We start from the raw sequence: 16,193 nt of genomic DNA, 5'->3' as shown, positions 1-16,193 counted from the left end.
TTTAGCATTTTCTTTTGTCTTTATTTTTACATACACGACATATTGTGCCTTCCTGTACTATAACAATTTTTTACTAATTAATTTAAGATATGTAAATTACGATAAACTATTCCATAGTATTTACGAATTTCTTTCTCAAGTCATTGCAAGTAGTACCGATATGTACGATCCTGAAGCTTTCATAATCTAAAAGTAGAAAAAATGTTATTTCTTCAGCCGAATTATCGTCAATCTTCTCGTAAGTATTATGAAATGTCAAATGACATATTATATCAAAACACATATTATAAACAGCTTACAGCCGCAAAGGTTGACATGGAAAGATTTGCAAATTTCCCAAGAGTGAAACTAAATCCTCTTTGAGATCTTAATATCACAGGTATTAAAAGTCGGCTTTTGCTTGGATGTGTATCGTACCAAAGAAATTCATATGCAGTGTCCGCAATCAATTTACTCTAAAACGAAATGGAATTTTAGGAATAGGTTATGAAAAAATAGGGTAAAACGGAGATTATATACGGTTATACACCTAGTTAACGTTTTTGTAAAATAGACTATATGAATATATGCGTAGAGAATATTTACATATTACGGTCAACGTATCTTTAGTTCCTTTTTCAACTTGCAATTTTAGATTCGTAACTCAAAATTGCACAGCTTTGTCATTCTAATTAATGAATGCGACGTCTCACGAAAGTATTCTACTTACCACAAAACCTTTTTATGAGTAAAATATTGCATCATGCGTGCATTATACGTAAGTTTTTGAAGTTTTATTCGCAGTGTGATGCAGTTTACGCACGATTAATGTAGTTATAATAGCAAAATTAAAAAGTAATCCGAAAATGTATCTGGAAGTTACAAGAGCGTTCATTGCAGACATACGTTTGGTGAAGAATTAGTATACATAGTATAGCATGAAAAGTATGTAGTAGTCGTAGACGTACGAAGGGTCCACAGGAAAAATGGGGAATGTCGAGCTTTAGTATTTCTCAAAGAACGAAAATTTATTTTTCGATTATAATGTCACAATTTCATATTTCCTCGTAAACATTATATCAAAATAAGACAGCTTATTTTTCATTTTATACCCCGTTTTACCCTATATGAGATACTTGTATTTAAAAAAAATACAAATATTGGAGATATACTAAAACAAAATACGCTGGGGTGGCAATTAACGCTCTTACACGCACCATCACGTTGAAACTTATGTTGGCATACTTATTATTCGAATTAGTAATTCTGCTAATTTAATTGTGCAACTAGTACTTGAGGTTTCGGGTACTTTGATATTGCTTACATTATATGTGACGTGCTATAAGTTAAAAAAGTTGACATACAGAATACCAATCGACTTATTAAAGGTCATAAAAGATGAGGAATATCAAACTTGTTATTAAATATATGATTCACAACACTGCAAGTTCATTTATAGCCAATGTCAGCGATCAGTGTGTGCCAATTTTATTATTATTTGGATGGAAGATAAAATTATTTACTCTACTATTATTTTGCGGCTTGGATAAATGAACTTTTGTTACCTTTTACTCAAATAATAAGCGTCAACCGAAGTTCCAACTCGACTTTAGATGATATTTCATAATTATTAAACCAGGACAAAAACTGGAATTAGTCCTTAGAACATATTAACGGACTTTATTAGCTTATAATTCAATATTAACTAGAAATTGAAAAGGAAAACTAAACACGTGCGTAATAACCAGGCAGGAAATCAATAAACTTCTCCAACTCAGAAAGATGATAAATTAATACATATGGAACAGATAATGCATATATTATGTGTATATAACAACGATGAAACACTATATTTATATTTTCTGTTTATTTGGCTCAACTTAAGCTTATATTTTCAAGAAATTCAAGCTGATTTTCAACCCTCCGATTGAAAAATAAATATTTAAATTTAAGCGTACATCGCTTTGTTGAAAATTTAAAGTAGCTAGCTGTGAGACATCTGTCACTCATATATACTCGTGTATTTTCGAACATGAATTTATACACATACAAGTGTAATAAAATGTAGTAGAAAATAAATAAAATGAAAGTCTTAAAATTCACCAAATTATTGAAAGAATGTACGATAATTACACGAGAAAGATTACATTTCTGAAAGAAACAACATTAGTTCAATCTCATTGAAATATTATAGATTATCGTAGTAGAAATTTATTTAACTGTTGTCAGTCTTAAAATTTACCGACTTACTGTGCTTCTCACACTACCACATTACCACGTCCCGGTAACTATATTAACGTGCTAATTAACATTCGCCAATTGCTTCATTATCATATGCAAATCGTGTTCAACTATGTTTAGAAGGCAATAACCAAGTACGCAAATAAATTAATAACTAATATCGCTATACAGGCTACCCGTAAAATGTACTTTCCAGTTAGTGGTATAATTCTCTATAAAAAAGTAAATAAAGAACAAACAATTTTTTCAACAAACAAACATTATATTTGAAAAAAAAAATTGACTTTAAAATATGCATGCATTTAATATTATCAGATCGATCAGATTGACAGCTTGTGTCAATGGCAAGGCGCTAATATATAGTATAGATTTAAGAACAGATAAAAAACTACAACACCCAAAATGTTTATAAATATAAACACACAAACGAAGAGAAAAATATGTACTGCAACATTTTGCTTTCAAAGTAATTCTGGTCGTGGCATTTTCGAAAGTATATATATATGGTTGTCAAAAACTTATATTTTATGCATTGTTATTTGTGAAGGAAATTGTAGATTTCAACTGAGAATCAAAGAGTTCAAGTAATAAAAATAAAGATATTTAATGTTAATAATCTATGTAATGATAAAAAGAAAGATAACAAAACCTCCTGTACACGATAACAATTATCTTCAACTATATAAGTAAAAGATATTGGAGAAGCTTATTGCATATTGCACTCTTATTGTTACATAATGTTTAACAAATTAATATTTTCTAAATTAATATTTGTATTATAAAAACGAAATTGCATTATGTATTATAAAAGTATCATCTAACGTAGACCATAATATCAATTATCATTTCGTTACGCTATCCGTGGTAATCGCATAACCGGAAATTGATCGATTTGGTATTTCAGTACATTGTTTAATAACCTTGATATTCAGGTACTCTCCAGCGAAGCAATATACAAATGCTTCCGAACAAACGGAGATATAGAATACAACGCATTTCATGAACATAGGGAATCCATTCTCAATATGTATTATCTGTAACACATAATGTCTTAATTCTCTTTTATACATACTGTATATGTAGAATGTTTTCGGCCGGTAGTACAGTTTGAAACGCGATAAATTTACACGAATCAATATGTCGAAAATCCAGAATGACATTTTTTCGTACGAGGAGTTAATTCCGAATAAATAGAAAATTCGTCAAGTATAGGCGTGTTTATGTATGATCTCATCTACGTCTAAACTCATCTAAGTCCGTGTCTAAAATATCTTTATGGTATTCATATTGTAGTTCGGATTTTAGATATTAGTAGATAATAAGGGATGAACAATGAAATAAAGGCTAGCATTTGATATATCAGTACAAGTTAATATAGCGTATACGGGACAAGCAAGAACACGTGGGAAGTGCGGCAGGGGTTGATTCAGCACAGTTTGAGTTACAGCTTATTTTGTTACGCTAGATATTAGTTAGTTCAACTTAGAAGTTGAATGTCTCGAAAAATGGATAAGTCGTGGTAACTTCATTGCCTGACCAGCTCGCTCTGCAGACCTGGACCCATTCTATCATTAGTTGTGGGAACATTTAAGACGTCAGTTGACACTATTGAAACTCTTCGTCAATGTGACGATCAAACTTGCCAAGAAACACGCGTAGGCTGTTCGAACAAATTTGAGAATTTATAATGTGACGCATTAACGCTTCTACTAAAACTGGACTTGGTCATTTCTAGCAATTTCTCTGAGGGTAAGCAACTATTACGACACAAAACAAGCTGTTAATTCAAAACAGGATCATATCGGGCATGCGTTTACATGAACTTTTCTCATTGTTATTGTTATTGTTATTTATATTATATCAGTGCATTACTTACAAGCACTATGAGATAACCCAAGCAACAAATAATTAAGGTATTCGTTATAAGTTGACTAAGCGCTATATAAGTAAAGAACTTTTCAATTTTCTCTGCAAATAAAATAATTTCTTGGTGCCTGCTAATGAAGAACTTTAGTTGCTTTTCATTTTTATAAGGAGTTTCTGACGATGTCTGACACATAACATCGATTTGACAACCTATATGAAGTACCTAAAAATGACGAATAATAATATAAAATTGTTAAATAAAACAACCCAAAGAAGTATACACTTTCAAGGCAAAATCAATTAATTTTTATCATTCGTATACTAATGTACTTGAACTTGATTAATTAGTAATTATCGATTGGATATGAATGTACAATCAGCAGGACGATTATTCTACGCGGAATAAAATTTGTCAGTTCAAGGTTTCTTCAAGAAAATAGGGTTTAAACATGTCTAGTTAAGAATTGTATATGCGCATACTAAATTTTCAAATTGATTTTTCTTGCAAACAAAACGTCTTGCGAAGAAATGTTATTCTACATTTTCGACTTTCTTTTACACGTAGAATAACTTCCTGCCGATTATTTTCTCCTGTCCAGTCCGGAATTAGCCAAAAACGGGGCCTCGAAGAAGAAGATCTTATTCTACATTTTCGACTTATGTTTCTACGTAGAATATTATATAGAATATATAATAGGTTATTTGAAGAAGTATTTCAAATAAAACTTGTTCCGTTTCGAGTAGATCGTCTTATGATGACAATGAGAATGAGACACCCTGTCCACCACATACACAGCTGTCGCACAATCGTTGAAAAAAATGAATTTTACGAAGCGCATTACATCTCTCACACGGGGGCATTACATGTCGTTGCATACGAGATACGAGCAGTCACGCGAGTTACAGTCATCAAATTTGACATCTGTCCACCGTTGACAGCAGGCAGCAAATGGTACAACATCGTCTGTCATGCGTTCGATATGGGCGTTGCTGTACGATGCTATCTATTCCTACGGATCTGATCATAGACCTGTCGACTTGTCATTTGTTTTTTATGAAATAATGGATAGCCTTTACAATTCTCAGTGTTATTTTTTACGTCCCCGTACCAAACTAGAAACGCAATCCTCTCGTGCAGCTACTCCTACAGCAGCAAAACTTCGGAAAATTAAAAAGCCTCTAGCCAATCGACCTCGGATGAAGAAAAAGAGGTCTTTACGCGGAAAGAATCCTCATCACGCCATGCAAAGATCCCGATTATTTGCGACCTACGTTGGCACATTGTTTAAAAGGATTTGTCATAGATGGAATTCATCGAACATTGATCGAAATACATGGAACGAGTTAAAAAGCTTTTCCTCCCCAGTTTGCAGTTTACTTTAAAGCGTATGAAATGCATACGTATTCTATATATAATCTTCTAGTAGTTTTGACTTTGCAGTCTGCATTAAACACTTCCCCGGCTTGTGTGTTTTTTTTTCTCATTTTCAATAATGTATGACTGAAAATCGAAATTTCATCCATCTTGCTCGTGTGAATATTTATTGCTTATTATACTGAAATGTACAAAGAATAAACCCAAGCCGTGTTTCAAATCGATTCTTGCGACAGTGATTGTTTCGACACTCGTGTAACTACGATCCTAAGTAAAATGCCGGAAGATAGTTCACCACAATAAGATAAAAAACTAAAATAAAAACAAAATGTTTTAGTCGAAACATTCGTTTCAAAAACGAATAGTTTAGGAGATAATTGGGTAGTTCACTGTACATACATATACGTATGTACATATGTACATCAGTATATGCAAAAGTTCCAAAATATTAGCTATTTCAATATTTTAAAAAATCTTATCAAATATGTTGTTTATAGCTGATTTATTTAATAGAGAGAGATACTATCTTAAACTAAAAAACTAAACCAATAAATGAACAAAAACAATAAATGACTTATGTTACCTTTTAATATTAGAAAATAATGTTGTTCTTATGTGATTCATTAAATTGTATTAAAAAATCATTTTTAAAGTACATGAAAATTAAATTTTATATTTTATCCCATAAGCAGAATCGAATAATATTGAAAAAGTATTTATATTGATACTTACTATCATCAAAAGGAGACCTGTGAATACAGCAAATATAAACGCTGACGATGCCTGATAAAAATATTGTACAATTACCACAAGCTCGAAAGTGGGCGATTTACTAGTATCAAAGGGCAAATCCATTTTTAATAAAAGTTCTCGAGGTGTCGTTGCATTAACTCCTTCGGAAGTGAAAACACCGATTACGTAAAAAACCGTGGATGCCATAGTGGTACTTATTATAATATTCGTCAAACGATAACACCAATGCGCTGTTTTCGATATTAGGTTATTTGTATCTATAACAGCATACGTTTGGCACTCTTTTTCCATGGTTGATAAAATACTGCGAAGCAGGCTGTAAAATAATATTTTGGATATAAATCCTTGTGTAACGCAATATGTATAATTAAATATTAATAAATTTAGTATTTAAATACTGTTACAAACGAGTATGTTATAAGTGAACTGTATCGACTGTAGTACCACAAATTTTACAAGCTGAATGTCATCATATGTAACGCAGTTATTAACAGTTATTTCGTATAAACAATTTAAAGTACAATATATATTTTGTACATGATGCCACAAGTGCAAGAAATTTTGAAAAGATAACTATTTTCTAAGTCGTTCGTTCTGAATTTTTCGTTATTTTATTACGCTGCTAAAAGTTAAGAAATAGACAGCTCGATGACTAGCCAAAAAACAATTAGTTTAACTTTCACAAAGAAACGGATCCATTAAAAAATTGTGTTTTACTTAAAGAATTAAGATTATAGATTTATTATAGATTATAGATTATAATAAGATTATTTTTACAATGTGAAAAGCAAACATTAAGTTTCTAGATAAATAAGTCGGACCCATGAAATTTGGTGGGACTAAATTGTAAGCACGCTTATAAATTAAGTTAAATTACGAACTTGGCAGCTGTTTTAGCGCGTCAAATTCACGTTTGGCTAACATTTGGCGAATCCCTGTGAATTTCTATCTTTAACCCCTTCTCGTACTTTATCGAGTCAGACTCGCGATGAAGATTTGGACCCAAACATGAATATCGCGAGTCTGACTCGCGACCAGATACTTGGGCCGAACGTAAACATAACAAGCCGAGCTCGCGGACTGTTTTTTTACGATCGTCGCTGAATGTTGTAATAGTTCCTGTTTACGAGCTTCAGTCTGGTCTGTTTAGCGCGCGTCGATGTCTACCGCTTGGGCCCGAGTTTCGTCGAATTAGATGGCACGGGAAGGGGTTAATACTTATTCATAGCGAGATCACAATTTTCTTCGACAACGTACATCTAAATATCTGCCTGAAGAATAATGAAAATAAAAAACTTACCCTTGATGTGTCCAAGCAATAACTAATTTTATACATACTAAACTAAACGGCAGGCAAATACTTATATTATCTATTATTTCTATAAGAGTATGAACTTTGTAATGCCTGATTATATAATTGTATTGGTGAGTCTGCCCGACACCAAGGACGATCATCCAAATGAGTTTACATAAAACTGAGAGTGGGGCTCCTGGCCAAGAAGCAGCATAATGAAGGCCGTACTTCACGGACCGACTGATTGTATTAATTGCAGCCATTTCATACTAATTGATCGTTTCCTTCTGCTTCTACCGTTTGAAACTTTCACCTTTCATTGATAAAATTCCAGCAAACGAGCTACTTTCCCATTCCATTCCACCACTATCACTAGACTGCGGATTTTTAACATTTAAGGGATGTTGAAAAACAGAAAGATGCATAGAATGCACATAATACACTAAAGTACACAGTTGCGGATAAAGGGAAGTTTAGTTTAGAAATTTTAGTAATTTTCGTAAAGCTTTTTTATCATATCGATAACAATCATCTATCCTGTGTTATACAGTGAATTTCGATTATTTGGAACATATCGGGTCTAGAGTTTTTTCACTCGATTAAGCGGCTATTTCTATTATGCGAATTATCGGATACGTAAATACGGTAGTCAAAATTATATAAAACGAACTATAGCTTGAATGAATAATGAAGCGTTTATTTAAATATTCGTAGAATAAATGTCTAACACGTATATACGTATTCTTCGTGCAGAACTATTTTCATTCTTTGTCAATAACCATCGATATCATTAATGTTTTCATCAATGCGAGTCTTCAGAGTCTCCCTAAAAAATCCAATTACAACAAAATGCACAACGTATTAGGAAAGATACGTGAACATCGTTCACTCAACTTATATAAAAACCGTGCTGTCGTATTTACAAACAGAAGAGGAATGCAAAACATAAGCAGTGCGTTTACGAAAAGATGCCAAGGCAGAGAAATACATTTTGCCCAAAAGTGTCACGTTGCAAATAAGATCATATTACGATATAATATAGCGACAGAGAAGAGTAGTCTTTTTGTTCCTGCGCCCTGTGCTGTCCCATTTGCCGTCTTCTGCGTACATCATCTGTCCCAACTAAGCGACACGTTGCCCCAATTAATAGAAGACAACTAGGCCAATTCGTTCCTTTAGGTTCTGTTCTTTCAACATTGTCTCATATAAAGTGTTGCGCCGATTAAGCGATGGCTCAAACAAGCGAAATCCACTGTATATTATATATGTATTTCTTTTATTAAATATAAATCCGCTGCTTAAAATTATGGTGTCCTTTTATTCTTCTTATGTTACAAACTTTCTTTTGTCCGCCACTGTACAAAATATCCAGCACCTGACATAATATTTAACAGGCAAAATAAACTTCTGCTTAGGTCCGACTTTTTAAATTATTTTCACAAAAATACGAATTTGCATAAGAACTCGCAGTCGGACTATCACCATCGACAGATTTATAAAACATGAACGTTCTGCTACACCTCGTCACGCTAGACTGAAAATTTTGTAGCAAAATTACACTGCTAGCGTTCAAACTTGTCGAACTTATTCGCTATTGATAAGCATTTGCTCTTTCCGTACGCGATGATCGCATAAATGTTGCAAATAATATCAAAGTGATTGCAGGTTTGCTGGGAACAGGCGCAACTACAGAAAGTGCTGCTCGAGTTGTAATGCAATCTCAATTTTATTTGCGGCGGAAAGTGATTTTCATAAAAGATACAAGCATAAATGCGCGACAGGCACAGGTGAGCGCACAATAAATTATTTGAGTCACGCGATGAAGAAAATTCACGAGAAACTGAGAAACATTGTGGAATAAGAACTTGCGTACAAAATTTCTTAAACTTCGCTAGTTTACTACTAAACCGGGAATAAATGCATTTTCTTTCATTTGTATGCAATATTATTGAATCATTTGTTTTCTGAACTTTAATTTTTGAGTGAATAATAATAGTGGCAGTTCTGTACGTATTATTTAGTATTTTTAGCATTTTACATTCAAATATTACAAATAAAGGAAGTGCTTCATAGGACCAAAGGGATAAAAAACAAAATGTAACAAGTGTCTCTACTCCTTGTTTGTTAGTGTTTTTTTCTATTATATATATTCCGATATTATAATACAAAGATATAATTTAGTTTAGAATTTCCTGAAATTCAAGCAATAATTTTTACATTATTATCTTTCGTCATATAGGGTGCTTAATTTTTGAACCATCGTTTCTTTACTAATTTGTTACGTTATTGTTTGGCGTTTAACATTATTGTAACAAAGTTATCATATCCAAAATTGTAAATTTTATATGGCAATAAACGCAATAAGAGACAGTGCTTTTATTTCATACGTATATACTGTTAGTAACATATCTTGCTCCACAAGAATCTATTTTTATGAATAAAAAATATTCGAATTTAATGCACTTAAAAATGAACGACAAGTTAAACTTTTTTATCTTATTGGAATTAAATTTAGAAAATATTTGTCTTGTTTCAATTATTATGATTATTTATTTTATGTAAAAGAAAGTATTTTAAAAAAATTAAACGTTTTTCATATAATTAGTGAATGTTATAATATTAATTACATTCTACAGCGTTAGTAATTAGCGTCAGTAATTAAAACTATAATATGTATTAAGCTGCATGTACAGCTCGTTGTAGTCTTCTAACATTTCTGTTCATACTTCTTATGCGAAACGCTGCTGAAGAAGAAAGCACTTTCCCTTTCAAGAAAGAAAGCACTGTTACGAAAAGAGAATTTTATAAAAATCATCATTTTAAAATTTCGAAGCCGTTGTCACTTTTTTAAGTGATATATTATGTTATTACGCGATAACTAACAAAAAGATAAAATCAGAATTCATGGAAAATACATTCGTTGAACAATTTTGCATAATCTATAAAATTATGGAAATTTATATACTAAAGAAAATATTACGAAAGATATTTTTCGTTTCTTTGTATTCGATACAGTATTTTGTCATACAGCTTCTAACTGTACTATAAAATATTTGACGTAATAATATATGCAACGAATAAAACCTACATATAACATAAACATATTTTTCACATATATAGTTTATATTTAGTTTACAAATAACAGAACAGCGTCCGATTTGTTGACCATTTGCTTTTGGTCATCTGCTACTAGAGCGGAGACAGAAATTTTTCTCTCGTAATAGCTTTTGATCGGTTTTGTTCCACTAGCTATATGTTATTTGTACTGCGAAATAAACGAATAATACGCTTAACACGCTTAACACGCTTAACATGCTTAAGTCCGAAAAAGTTTTAACTTGAACTGCAGCATAATGATAATATAAGTTTTGAAAAGAAAAGAAGGAGATGTTCTTCTTGTTTCACGTTCTCAATTTTCATATTAAAATTCTTTTGCATACTTACAATGTCCCATATTCTAATAACTGATCGAAAGAAATAATTAACATTTTACTGTTGCAGGTTACGCTATCAATAAACATTTCTCATAACGTTATATAAATGAAAAACTTGCTCGGGATTTGGAGCGGCCGTCCGTTTATGTCTCGAACAGCAAATGAAATGAAAGAAATGCACATATTAATAAATTAAGAAAGATTTTAAGTGTGGCAAATAATGTCAGTTTTGTACCAGCAGGAACTTCTATCAGGCAGTTTTTTACTAGCTTTAACAGCATGAATTGCTCCTTTAAAGACATATATTCCATATGTTCCAAGAGAACAAAATGGATCATACATAATTTAATAAAGTAATACAAAACAAAAAGTGTTGTGCATTTATTATTTCCTTATAAAACAAAAGAAACTTTTGGGACAACCTAATACATATGTAAATGTATAATGGATTACGTACATTTATGCACATAAATTTTTCGCACCAGTTCACATCTTCTTCTTTCCTGTTTCTCTTTTTTTCTTTATACTGCAAATTTATAAGAGACTTGGGATTTCAGGATAATCCATCAGAAAAGTTTCGGTGCGTCTTTAGACCTTGAAAAAGCTGCAATGCTGGCGAAACATCGGAAAGAAATTCCTTTTGGACAGGACTTCCACACGAATGCCTGGGACAGTATTGTGTACAAAAATGTGAATAAGTATAATTAAGTATATAATGTATAGTACATATCTGATTGAATGCTATACAATGCATCTGAATGCTATACAAAAAAGAGTTATAGTAATACGTCACAGACTCACTTGCAAATTGTTTACATATTTTTCTTAATATTCTATCACTACCATTACAATAGTAAACTTTCTATCGTTATCGATTACCAATCGCAAATGGAAATCAAATAAGAATAAACTTTGCGATGAATCTTTTAGAAAGAATAAGAATGCGAATGAATCGTATTATGGTTCTGCAAGGAAGAAATAAAAGAGACGAAGAAAAAGTGGAAAGGAAGGAAAGGAAAGTTTCGTATAGTCCGGTGCTTGCTGGATTCATCAGTAAGATTTCTTAGTTAGCTCGTGCCTTAGATACGGAAACGGAACGGGAGTATTCCCGGGTCAGAGGATGTATTTGTAGGAATTGGATGGTCAGACGAAGACTTGTGTGAAAATTGTTCTGCCGTGATCCCTCTGCTCGCCACTATGGGAGGGTCACTATAATATAAAATGAATTTCATTCGAATCTTTTGAACAGAAGTGCAATACACGAGAGAGAACTATATTGACAAAAAAATGAGGGTCAATTTCGCCAAAGTTTAGGAAATATTGCTTCCCTTTGTTATCTAAGATGTCAAATATGAGGTACAGTACTCTTGTCAAAGAGTACTGTTATCGTTTGTTATCGTTTAACGTATACGACACACGCAAACGTACAGGGTAAATATTAAGGGTATTTATGTATAAACATATAGATGCTGCTTATAGAGTTGATTCTAAACACCAAACAATGGAACACGTTCGAGGACCTTATGAACCTTCAAGATGAGGAAATACTCTTAGAGAGGATCATTGCGATACTGTAATTACAACTAATTGAATTACTACGAAATTGTAGTATAAATAAATTACAATGTAATTTAAATTAGCACACTTTCCACCAATTAGAAACATCAACATCCACTCCTACGTACAACCTTTCGTCACGAAATCATAACGAAATAAACAAATTGGCGCAAAACAAATGAGTTCCTCCGAATGTAACATAAGTGGTTTAAATCGTTTTTCGATACATCCAACAGGTAACGAGTAAGGTCAAATTATAGTTCTTATTTACCCATAATATATACCTTTCATACATAATATAAATTTTCTTTTCCTTCGTATGAATGTGTACGCTCTGCTATTAAACCCCAATAATTAATAATACTCTAAAATCGTAACACTTTGATGGCCGTTGTCACGTATGCGTGACTCCATTCACCTATGGCAGCTGGCGGTTCTTGTCTGGCGTCACGTAGTCGTGACTTCACTCTGCTATCTGTCGTTGGACCGCATTACTTGTATGTAGCGCTATTTCCATAACTCATTTTAGTTAAATTCAAACAGTTCGCTGCTTTCGCAGCATAATAACTAAGATCAGTTGATTTTCATTTCACGAAACATTTTATAATTGTAAAATATCCTGTCTCGATAATACTGTTTCCGTATACAACATCTCATAATGATGAGGAAATGTACGCAGATCTATTGCCGGACATAGATAATTTTAACTATAGTAACTTTGATATTAAGTATCATTAAGTAACAGTGATAATAAGTCGTCGGACAGTGGAAGTGATATTGTAGAAAGACGATTTCGAAATGTACAGAGATCGATAATTAATGATTGTGACGATAATGGTGTAGTTTCTGATGGTGATGAAAGTGAATGGTCGCAAAATGATTCCGATCCCGCTTTCCATGACTGCATGGAACAATCTGGAATACAAACACTATGTGAACATTGAGATGTAAAATCGAGCGTAGAATTACTTATTGAAGAATAAGTGCTAAACTTACTTGCAAGAGAAACAAATCGATATTATCAACAACAAGGCAATCATAATGAAACGAAAAAGGACGAGGCTACCGATGTCGTAGAAATGAAGAAATTTTTCGGATTAATTATCATAATGGGACTTGGAAAAGAAATCAGAAAAAGATGAATATTGGTTTACAAACCCGGTACTGCGCACAGCCATTTTCGGAAATACGATGACCAAAAATAGATTTCACGAAATATTGAAGTATTGTTATTTTAGCGACAACGAACACATTTATTAATACATTACCAGTATAAATCAATAGGTACAATTTGAAGAGTGACGGCATTTTAGCCGGCTGTGTATCAGCTTTTCCTTCAGTTTTCAACTCGTTTATATTTTTCATTTTTAATTCATTTTTAATTCATCTTGACACGAAAAGTGCCATAAATGATTCGACCAACAATTTCAGTCTTCATATTCCTGCTAGTTTATCTGCCTGTAAAGATAATTTCGCTTAAAATCTGACTGTAAAATCTCACTGTATATATCTGTATATACCTACCGTATTGAGGGATCTTATCGCGCTTCTATTGGAGAATTTTTAGAATCTCTGTATTATGATTGTTTTGTTCGATTGTTGCAATGGTTCAAAAATTCTGCAGCGGAAGTTGTTAGTAAAATATTAAATATAAATAAATATTGTTCAGCAACAACCCTTCAGAGTTCTTAGGTTTAGATTTTATTTTATGCAGCGTCCTGCAACTTCGATTCCTTTCAGTCGTTTTAATGGATTAGTTTTGTAATCTGAGCCGGGTGATTTGGGTGGTTTTGTAGTCCGAGTTTACGTGCTACCGTACGTTTTTTTGCATATTGGAACATCCATTTCGTATTAAGGTGTTTGTGCAGATCGTCATTCCTGATGTACGAACGGGCTGTTGACGATATCCTTACTGCAAACGATCTGTCTTCCGTAAGCCCTAGTGTATACGATGACCTTAATGTTTAGATCTTCAGGCAAACAGACACAAAATTTGACCAGCGGGGAAGTTTCATATGCAACTGTTGATACATAATATGATAAATGATGTAATATATATGGTCAGTTCTTGGGACTGAACAAACAGCGTTAATAAAATTTATTACGCTAGATGAAAGGGAATTTTGATTAATATTAAATATCAGAATGCATCGTGTAAAGCAAATAACACAAATACCTTTTCTGATGGAACAAAGGTTGATTTATTAGAAAATAAGGAAAAATATTTTATCAGAAATATTATCAAAAATTATTTATTCATGAAAAAGTCTAATTTACAATCACTCGTTTGCAATGTATGACATTGTTTAACTTGTTTCGACGTCGCCTTTAATATTAGATAAGAAGATGTATGTGGATCCATGAAACAAAAGTCTATTTAGAATGACACTGATAATTAAATAAATTGAGTAATGGTCATGGACACCTGTAATGATTTGAGGATTTGAGGAAACTATGAAATCAATGTTTCATGAACAGTTGTACGTATACCATCTCCGATAATCCGTATCACCATACGTATCAGAAATTTCAATATTAAACGAAGAATATATCCCATAGTGATTTGCGAATTGCTAACAAATTTTGTTCTTACTTGTGAGTTTCTGATTAATACGCGTGCTTCTTTTATATGTTAGAAATTTGTCGCGATAAGTTTACTCCCTCAAGATTCTGGAACAAGTGCCGTGTGATTTAAGTCCGCTTAACAAAAAGGTTCCATTGCCTTCCCCGCTACGCGGCCAGATCCTTTGGACAAAGTTTCTATTCTTTGGCAATGCAACGTTGGATCGGTTACCATCGGTGAACTATCTCGCGCATCCTTTAAACTCTAAACAGTCATATCATCGACATCGCATAGCTCTGCGACTTCCAGTCGCCAGCTATCAACTTTTCCAACATTCGCTCAAGCATTCTGCCTTACTAGAGGACTAGAGGTACTTACCGGAGAGCTCGGCCTAATTATAAATTGTGAACAAGACTAAATAGCGGTTGACTATCTGTCATTATATCATCACGACGATACATTGCCGCTAGTACGACCAACGTGGCATGTTTCTCGCTCTTGGAAACCACGCTTACCCAAACATTATCATATTTGCGCTTGGACACAGCATTCTTTTACGATACTGAACACATACCTTCTTAATCGTGGCTTCTCAAACCAATACTACATAGTTTCTAGGCATTTCAACGTACTCCGCTAACGTTAACCGATTTCGAACAGAATTTCATGCACAAAAATACTCCGTTGCTGCTACCGTCAAATACCTCCAAGTGCCTCGAGGCGTCGCAACTGCCACAACTTCGCATACTGCTTATGCTCTGCCGCCAGACACCTCCAGGACAGTATCTCTAGGAGTCGTAGCTTTTATTCATACATGCAAATGCATGCGCGCAAGAGGTAAATCTATATATTAATATAAGTAAAAAATATGAACATGCGAAATATGAATATATGGATATACCGTCCTGTATACCTTAGTTTCAAGTTATGGATGACTAAAGAAACTGTTCAAAGTGCTTTCCTCGTGTTCTTTCTGCAAAAGAATTTCTTAACATTACCCTGGCAAACCGATGGATAGAGCGAGACGAATCCATTGGGTTTTTGGTTTTGGGGTCATTTAAAATTTATTGTGTATTTAACGCGAGTAAACAACATATACGATCTGTGAGAAAAAGTGCAAAATAGAGTTGA

At 33.0% G+C, this 16,193-nt stretch overlaps 1 protein-coding gene across 2 annotated transcripts; it reads right to left on the bottom strand.

Moving 5' to 3' along the window:
* On the bottom strand, positions 1-9,553 carry LOC117214585 (odorant receptor 13a-like). 2 transcript variants are annotated; one of them, XM_033460795.1, is made up of 7 exons: positions 8,884-9,553; positions 7,515-7,885; positions 6,194-6,530; positions 4,097-4,309; positions 3,141-3,254; positions 300-455; positions 1-186 (listed from the first exon to the last, which is right to left on the bottom strand). In XM_033460795.1, exons 2-7 carry the CDS (start codon positions 7,769-7,771, stop codon positions 136-138), a joined length of 1,128 nt encoding a protein of 375 aa, XP_033316686.1. In that variant the 5' UTR covers positions 7,772-7,885; positions 8,884-9,553; the 3' UTR covers positions 1-135. The 2 variants fall into 2 exon arrangements, with proteins under 2 accessions (XP_033316686.1, XP_033316687.1); XM_033460796.1 differs by lacking the exon at positions 8,884-9,553 and having other exon boundaries at positions 7,515-8,183.
* Positions 9,554-16,193: the final 6,640 nt, after the last annotated feature.

Source organism: Bombus bifarius, unplaced genomic scaffold, assembly GCF_011952205.1.
Source record: "Bombus bifarius isolate JDL3187 unplaced genomic scaffold, Bbif_JDL3187 scf7180000009201, whole genome shotgun sequence".
Lineage (NCBI taxonomy): Eukaryota > Metazoa > Arthropoda > Insecta > Hymenoptera > Apidae > Bombus > Bombus bifarius.
This window is presented reverse-complemented; position numbering and strand designations above follow the sequence as displayed.

Bases quoted from the DNA above. Each gene is read 5' to 3' on its own strand.
- LOC117214585 (XM_033460795.1), bottom strand. From the start codon at position 7,771: ATGGCTGCAATTAATACAATCAGTCGGTCCGTGAAGTACGGCCTTCAT. The intron at 4,310-6,193 runs GTAAGTATCAAT...CGTCATTTTTAG, and splicing joins CAGGTCTCCTTTTGATGATA to GTACTTCATATAGGTTGTCA. The intron at 3,255-4,096 runs GTAAGTAATGCA...TATGTGTTACAG, and splicing joins TGGGTTATCTCATAGTGCTT to ATAATACATATTGAGAATGG.